Source organism: Etheostoma cragini, chromosome 20 (genome assembly GCF_013103735.1).
Source record: "Etheostoma cragini isolate CJK2018 chromosome 20, CSU_Ecrag_1.0, whole genome shotgun sequence".
In the NCBI taxonomy this organism is placed as follows: Eukaryota; Metazoa; Chordata; class Actinopteri; order Perciformes; family Percidae; genus Etheostoma; species Etheostoma cragini.
The window spans coordinates 14138893-14147766 of NC_048426.1; the positions used below are offsets into that span (position 1 = coordinate 14138893).

At 43.0% G+C, this 8874-nt stretch overlaps 1 protein-coding gene across 3 annotated transcripts in view; it reads right to left on the reverse strand.

The window, feature by feature from the left end:
- Positions 1 to 224: 224 nt before the first annotated feature.
- The window catches only part of btbd7 (BTB (POZ) domain containing 7), a 25132-nt gene continuing 16482 nt past the window's right edge, over positions 225 to 8874 (reverse strand). For 2 of the 3 annotated variants that reach the window (XM_034858754.1, XM_034858755.1), the window contains 7 exons: positions 8425 to 8500; positions 6750 to 6910; positions 5178 to 5321; positions 4510 to 4699; positions 4177 to 4355; positions 3570 to 3974; positions 2644 to 3420 (listed from right to left, as the gene is read on the reverse strand). In XM_034858754.1, the coding sequence (XP_034714645.1) occupies positions 2644 to 3420; positions 3570 to 3974; positions 4177 to 4355; positions 4510 to 4699; positions 5178 to 5321; positions 6750 to 6910; positions 8425 to 8500 (1932 nt within the window). Of the gene's footprint in view, positions 3421 to 3569; positions 3975 to 4176; positions 4356 to 4509; positions 4700 to 5177; positions 5322 to 6749; positions 6911 to 8424; positions 8501 to 8874 lie in introns of all 3 variants that reach the window. The other variant, XM_034858753.1, reaches the window with a different exon arrangement.

Genomic DNA, 8874 nt, shown 5'->3' on the forward strand with positions numbered 1-8874 from the left:
GCTATAATGTTATGAGAGTACATCATGTGAACATGATAATGTCCAGATTGTCATTTTGACAGTTAAATACCAGTGTGTTTAAGTGGGTTTTCTGGGGGTGACCAGTTAAGACAAACTTGTTTGTAGAATTGATGTGAAGAAATATCACTGTTTTATGTGGATTATAGTTCTAAATAAAGTCATCACATTTCTAGTGCACAAAATGACCCAACTGAGAACAAATTAATTCCATATTATGAAACCAGTTTATTTTGAGGATGCCCAAGTTGACCACTGTTATGCACCTTTTGAGGTGACAATAGAAAAATAGATTCGGTGAAACTAAATGTAACTTAATATCAATCTACAAACATGTTTTCTATGATGTCATACAAGTACAAAGTACCTGTTATAACAACACAAGCAATCACACATTTCAGATGGTTCAATTTCAAAAAGGTGCTAAATAACACTATGTACACAAAATGAGCTACATGTGATTTCAAAGGACTATCTGATGCAGGCTGGTAAGCTGGTAGAAAACAGCTTGCATAGACATCAAAGTCACTTCTCCAATAAAAGCCCAGCCACAGGCAGGGGAAGGCACTGACTTCTCTACAGCAAAAAGCAAAACAAGAACTTTTAGTCAATGGAACATTGTCCTGGAAAATAAAACGACTATCCAACATGAACATGGGAAGGAATCTGGAGTTTTGCATTTTTTTCCTCAGGAAGCAACCTAAATGGAAATATGAGTTTTCTGCTTGGCAACTTCATCACTGTTTAGCAGAGAGCTAATAGCTTCAGATCCTCTACATATTCCTATTACTTTAAAAAGGAAAATGGGAAAGAAAAACAAAACATCTCTACAAACATGGTAAACCACAACACTGAACAAACTGCCCTAATGCATAACATTTAAAAAGAAAATAGATTCTGAGACACAATCTTTGCTTTATACCACACATTCTTAATGAGATTTCATGACAAAAGACAAGTACACAGTGTTGTCCACTACAGTAAAAACCTTCAACAACCACTGAAATGTGATAGAAACCATTAAGAAATTCGTCAGAACATATGGTGCTCAACTCATTATATACAATTTCCATTGGAGATATGAGCCAGCAATCGCAAACTTTTCTTCAATACAAGATTCCTTTTGTTTGAAATTCATTTGTTCGTTTTCCCATCAGCTAACAGAAGGAACAGGTTAGCTAACAGGTGGCTCCTACAGTGCAAAGATACTCTCATGTGAGGTTGTATGCCAGCTGTTGGCTGTAACAGGTTGTTATGTGTACTTGCATTGTGGTGAGGTGGTGTGATGAGGACTGATGTATAAACATGGTTTTAGCTTTTGTGTAAGGGGTATTTAATGTGTCTGTAGTGAACAGTCAAGCAATTAACAGGGGTTGCAATATAATGACATAGTTAACTGAATAAAGGTAGCTAAAACTGAATATTCCAAGCACTGATTAAGGCTTTAGATTTGATTACTTGATGCTATTGAATTAAACAGAACAAGCGGCTCTAGCACACGGAGCACTGCACTCTGTGCCAAAGACTGGTTAAATCACCGGACTCTGATATGTACAAACAGACCTGCCTCAAGATGGGAGTATACAGTACTGAGATTGTCTAAACACCTGCGTGTATCAGAGTTATCCTCGCGCACACACACCCAGGCACACACCCGTTTCTGCTGAAAAACCAACAAAACCCCAGTGGTCCATTTCATCACTTTATGTCAGTTGCCATGGCACCCCTATATTATCCACTGTATCTCAATAAGGACTGCTTGCGATCCTCCTGCCCCCCATCCACCCTCTCTTAAAACACCCGGCTCCTGCCTCCAAGCTAGACACTGGCTGTAATAGGTAAAGCCTGACACAATTATCAGACTTGGTTACAGGACAATGACGAGCTCTGATGACCTACTTCCTGTCGGATCCAATTTCGGCTTTGTGTGACCAAGCCTTAGCCCATTACTCATCAGCACTGCAGAACCAGAGCCAGGAAAGGACAACTAGTCAAATGGGTTGCTATGGGCATGCTACAGTAGGAAATGGAAATGCATGTAATGGGAGGAAACGATTATAGCCAGACGTATTTACATATGCTTTTATCACAATACTCTGCCCCAGACTGTGTACCGATGATGGCTTATGTAAATTGAGATTCTGCTGTGCCATCTACCCCATTCTAGGCTGAAAATTATTTAGACAAAATCGCCTTTGAAATTAATCTTTGTTAAACCATTGATTTATAACTGAGCTACATTTAGTGGTGTGGCCTCCTTGTGCAGGACTCACACAGCATAGAGCTAACCTCCATCTCTACAAGACAAAGCCATTCTAGTAAAGCCCGAGTCATCCTCCAAACCAGCTGGTTAGGCAAAGATCGATTACAAGCATTGACAATTAACCTACAGCTCTTTCTCATTCCATACACTGCCTGTGTTGAATATCACAGTGTGATAGAGGTAGGACAAAAGGACAGATCCTATAAATAGCAACCATCGACCATCCTTTCCCCTGCTCCTCTCAGACACACACAGACACACAGACACACACGCAGGCACACATTTAGTGCTATGCCATCCATTGTGATGGACAGCCACTTAATTTCCCTTTTCTTAACTCAACCCCTGGTCCTAAAGTGGGGTTAAAGTGCAGATTTCTTGTAAGGGTAGTCAGGCTTGCTGGGTGACCTGCGGTCTCTGGCGATCTCTTCGCTGACACTGTTCCTGTGAGGCTGCTGGAGGGAGCCCGGGCCAAATGATTCTCCAGCTAGAACCATCTCTTCTGGGGCATCTCTAGGTCCTGTGTGCCTCTCCTCATAGCTGTCCATATTCCCACTAGGAGACCGTAAATGGCCCAAGCCATGAGTCAGGTCTGTCTCATTTGATCGCCCCCTTTGGATGTGGCCCATCCTAGGCTGCGCCCCAGAGGGGCTTGCAAGGACTCCATCGTGCCTCTGAGAGGTCATACTGAGGACATCCAGGCGTAGCGGGTCTGGGGCAGTCCGTCCCTGTGAGCGGCCTTGGGACTGAGAGTCAGAAATGTAAGGGGGAGGATAAGCGCTGGAGGGGGTGCAGCTGTGGCTGTAGAGGTCAGGTCCTGCAAAGGAGGGCAGAGGGTGAGTCGAGGTTGGGGATGCAGGTCGGCAGGAGAAGTCATACAGATCAGGGAACTCGGCTTGAGCCTCCAGTTTGGGTTCAGGAGCATGTCTCTTGCAGGAGTGGCCATGTCCAGGGCCGTGACCATGGCTATGGCGGGCAGAAGGGCAGGGTGCATGGGGCAGATGGTGGCCCGAGGGGCCCATTGGGCTGTGAGGGCTTTCCCTGTCCATCTCTGCCATGTGCTGGTCCCTCAGGGACATGACCGAGACTCCCAGTGCAATGTCAGGCATGAACTCCCTCATAACAGGCTCCATGCTCATCTGCATTGGAAAACATACAAATGCGTGATGTTACCTGACAATTGAGCAACTCATGATCCCAAGCGGAAATCTTTAAGCTGGATTTGAATAAACATAAACATAACACAAGGACTCAAGAAGATTACACACACACACACACACACACTCACCGCTTGCTGGTCTGAAAGAAAAGCTCGGCCCATAGCCTGCGGGTTGGTGCAGTCTGGGGGTTGAGGCCTGGGCACAGAGGAGTAGTCTGAGCTGCCATGTTTAGCGGCTGCATGGCGCAGAATCAGGGTGCGGTTGCAGGGATAGGAGAAGGAACGGGTAGGGGTTGGCATGGGCACACGAGGACGCCAGGCACCTTTGAGCTGAGCATGGCTGGGTGTGGCAGGGGGGTGGTATGGAGGAGGTGGAGGAGGTAGGGGAGGGTGGAAGCCCACTACCCCTTCCAGCTCTGTGAACATGCTATCCATGGCTGGGCTGCTGTTTACCCGACACCGACCCACCTGGCGCAGAGCCAGAATTGGACTCTCATCTCCAAACCGTTCATCAGGGAAGAACTTGTACGGATTCTAAAAATACATTAAAAAAAAGAGCTGTAGAAATCGATATCTATTGTGGTGTTGACAAAGTAAACCTTTAAGATTTCCCTTGGGATTTATCTACCTAGTGTTGTTTTAAGGTTTGTGTGTGCTGTATTACTGAGATCTTTCTGTGTCCTCAGCCTTAGCCATCTCATCCCCCTCTAACCCCTGGGAACTGCTTTCTACTAACCTGCAGTAGCTCAGTGGCTCCGTCTGCCAGACTGAACTCCCTCAGCACCCGGAGCTGCAGCTCATAGCTGACGGTGGCTCCTTCACCACAGTTGAGGGCATAAGCTCTCTGGACCTGCTCTGTGAGTCTCAGTTCCTGCAGCCGCCGGATCATCTCCTTTACCACAGACAGCTGGGGCACTGAAAGATGCACACATTACAAACACATACATTGATGGATGTTTCACATTTTGATTCTAGCTTCATTGTAGCATTAGGTTCAAGGGTGCTTGAGGGGTTTGGTGCTATGAGCACCAGTATCTTTTATCAGGTCACTACTCAACAATTTTCTTACCTGGAATTTCATTAGCCACAACCGATGGAGCTGTGGTTGCATTGCTTGCCATTTGCTGGTGGTTGATCATGTGACAGCACTGAGGCACTGCGTTGTTGACCATGTAGAGCGTGTCTGGGACGTTGGACATGCGCACTAATCGCAAACGCACCAGGTCTGTCTGCTCCACCATCATTTCATCAAGCACAGACTACGGGGCAGGTAGATGAGAGAGGGCAGTTCAGGCCACAACGTCAAAAAAATAAAACCCCTCTGTGGATTACGATTATCTTAACTCAAGGACACAGAGGTTTTGCAAATTAGTTCCACTTGATTGATACTTGCTCTAATAATGACTCTCTCTGGTCTAGGGAAATGTTCATAAATATTCATGGCCCTAAGAAGCACTATAAGGTATGAGGAAAAGTGTGCAAATGGACATAAATAAATTTCAGTCAAGATGATGGAGGCAGCTATTAAACACGATGAGTATGCATTGCAACAACTGGGCATGGATGACTTTAGCTGAGCTATGAATAGGTCCACAAATTTTCCCAAGGCACTTAATGGTTAGGCTGTCCTCTTTACAGAACCTTTACACTCTTTGATGAACCTTTAAGGGACACAAATAATCCACTGCTTTCTGGGTTGTCTGGAGGCCCTGTTAATCAGAAGTAAATGAGCCTTACCTTAGCCTCCTCCACATAAGGAGAGAAGAGGCGGGGACGCACATAGATTCCAGCGCTCTTCTGCCGTAACCAGGCATTGGCTTTTCCCCCCTCAGCTGTGGGCAGCATGTCTGAAGGAGGGGTACTTATCAAACCCCGTTTAAGCTGTTTACAGGGGTGAAGAATGTGGATCAATGCACAGTTTATAAAAAGTCACAATGACTAAGAGTAAGGGCTGGACGATTAATCGAACAGTAATCAAAACTGAAATTCAGAACCTCTAACCTAGACCTGAACGATTAATTGTTATAAAAATCGCGATTTCGATTCACCCTGTTCACAATTTAATTTGTTAATAACTTCGATTTTTTTCTTAACAACAATTCTCATTTAATTTTATGAGCCGACTGCCACACAAATGCAAGTACTTTCTTCTTTGAGTTTTAAACATACACAATAAAATGGGTTTTAAAGCGCTCCCAAGCGCAGCAATGCTCTCCCTTCTCTTCATTGAAGATTCTAAGTGTACAGGCTTTTGGTAATGCGCAGTGTCCTATAGGGGCCAACAAAAAAAAAATCTGTTTGTTACTGCCAATGTTTTTTTTTTTGGTCATAGTTCATGTGTACAATAACATCACATTTTATGAGAAAACAATTGTGATATCAGTTCTTAGCAACAAAAAAAAAAAATCACGATTCATATTTTCCCCCAAATCGTGCAGGCCTACTCTAACAGACATAATTTCCCCATGTCGGTTATTTTGTTTTTTTAAATGCTGTTCATATTTTCCCCACTGTGCGTTTCATTACTAGCAAGATGGGGAACTCAAACACAGAGTCTACTGAGCAATAGGAGAAGCTTGTACAAAAGAAAAACGCAGTGAGTAAGTAAGTTAAGCCGATATAAAGGTGATGTTAGGCAGTTACCGATCACTGTGAGCTCCCGGTTGTTTCAGTGGCTGTACAGTTAAGTTTATCAGACGAGAGGTGGTTGTGATGTGGTGACGACAATTACGTTTGGTCACCAAAATGACGAGGAAGTTTACGCCTGTTTCCTAGGTAAAACTCTCGGTAACTTTTTCTGAACATGAACTCTGCTCCCCCAATTGATAGCCCTGCGTTTTACTTTTGATATGGTAATATTTAAAATTAGTTTCGTTTGCAACAGATGGTGGTATTTTCTACTTTCGATATGACCTTAATTAAATTAATTTATTTTTTGCTGAAATTGCACGTTATTTTCTAACTATTTTTTTCTCCCCCAAATCTTGCATTTTAAAAACCCATATGTAACTTTATTGGCAATATGTTTTTATTTTAAGCAATGTGTGCTTTGATTTCAATTGTTTGAAATATTCAATAAATAACCATAAATAGTTAATCTATGTTTCCTTCAATTACTTTAAATCACAAATATATGCCCTCTTGAACCAAAAAATAAATAAAAGATGATCGTTTATTAATTGTAATAGAGGCAAAACGTTCAATCAATCGCGATATTGATTTTAGGTCCCATCTTACAGCCCCACTCAGGTGCAAACCCATAAACACACAGCAGCTGAGAAAAGGCAGACAAGGTGTAGGCCTACTGACCGCGTCAGCGAGGACATCACTGTTGGGAGGTAAAATGTGCTCAGTTCGGATGAAGGGCAGGAGGGGCGAGAGGATCTCCTTTAGCTCTTCCACATCCAGGTCTCTCCTTTTTACTCCCCTCTTGTTTACACTGTGTGCTGTGCCGCTCAACAGGTTGGGCTCTGGGTAAACGAGGACAGGAACAGCCATTAGCAGCTTTTAACATAATGCAGGCAAGTTCAGGTGACAAATTATGGATACATGTTGCATTGCCTGCTGTATGGTTCAGATTCCTAAAGCAGGTTTCTAGCCCATATAATATGATCACTAAGGGACTGTTTGTTTTTTTATCTAAGGGGCTACCAGAGGAGTTTTGGGGTCTAAAAAGACTTGACCCTCCCTTTGGCAATACTACATTTTTCTATGACCCTCCAAAATGGTTGGGGAAAAAGGAACGACCCTCCCCATCCATTTATTGATGCCTTCTGTTCTGGTTTGCGCTTTGCAAAGTTGTACAGATAGCCATTGTTTTTCTACAACTATGACATGCGTAACTAACCTTTGCTTTCTTATCTTACACATCACACTCCACTATTATGATGGACATTTCTGTAGATTTACTCACTAAGTCTGTTGTGGAAACATAATAGGCATGGAAACTAAATGCACACTTTACTGCATCTCTTCAATTACTAAGTTTCTCCTCTAGTAAACTAGTATTCACATGAAATAAAACAGTAAAACATTGAGACCATTCAACAAATAACTATGGCTAATAAACTCAACACGTGAACTGGCTGCTTTGCACCAGTCAGTATGCTTCCTCAATCATTGCTTATTAGGATAGGTAAAGCTGCTGAAGCTGAACATTATCCAAAACTCCATTTCTCAGACAAGTGTCAATTTTGGCACAAAAGACACAATTTCACAAATAATCACCATGACCAAAAGGATATTTGACTCGTGTGTGGCTGCAGCCTAAAAACCTCCCATCTCATGCCCTCCCGGCTGCATGCTGTCTGCACACTTTGACTTTTCAAAATAAAAGTTTGCGCCTGGTCCGCTATGTTTTTGTATGTCGGTTTTATGTCGGTGTTATCGATGTTTTTGAACTAAATAGTACGGCAATTATGCTAATGAATAAAATTGTTTTTTTAGCAGATGTCTTAGTTACAATACAATGGAACTAGCAAAGCAGTTTTGTGTTTATGTGTGCAGACCAGCTACAGCTCAAATTGTCTGGTTGACTAGACAGGGAAGGACCCATCTGCTAGCAATGGGGGACCGAAACTGAGAGAGCTACATGGATAAATATGCACCAAACCAGCCACTTTGAAATATTACTGTTTTCATGAATACAAAAGTTGGGCGAACCTCCCCCCTGGACTAAAAAATGTTGTATGACCTTCCCCTCAACAAAGACATGACCCTCCCTTCTTTTTCTTCAGTGGTCCATTCCATAAATACCAAACGGTCACTAATTACCCTGACCATAAATCCTACATAAGACAATTGCTTACTAAGTCAGAGCACACATGACATGGCCAATGACTATGAGGCCATTTCCTTTTTTTTTGGATTTGGTTCCTTTTTGTAATGCTTTTTAAGTGTATTTTGGAGGCTCTGTAAGTGGGTAATTTCCTCAGAGCCATTAGGGGGGCTGCTCAGAGGGTAATTATAGAGTGTATTATCTTACCCCTGTCTGCCATCCTCTTAATAAGCTGCTGCTCGCCCCACTTCACAACATACTTGAGAATGTCCTGTTCACTCGCCTGTAAACGAGACCAAGGTACAGAGAAATAGAGAGACACGGAGATATAGGGCAGGGAGGAATAAAGACACAAAAGTATTATTAGGACAAGGTTAGATATTTTTGAACAAAACTGGGAAGCTGTTAAACGAGAATAAGTTCAAAATGCAATATGTTCAGGCACTGTCCCAGCAAAGCACATGCCTCGTTGGCTTGTTTGTAGTTGGATTTCAACACTTCACCTCAACCATCTGGTCTAATGCTAGGTAGCTTGGCAGTGCAGACGACAGCCCAGCTTTGATTAAGTTCTTGGTTTTAAGGCATTACCCTTAAGGGAATGGTGTTACTAAAGTTGTCACAGTGTTGTGTGTGTGTGTGTGTGTGTGTGTGTGTGTG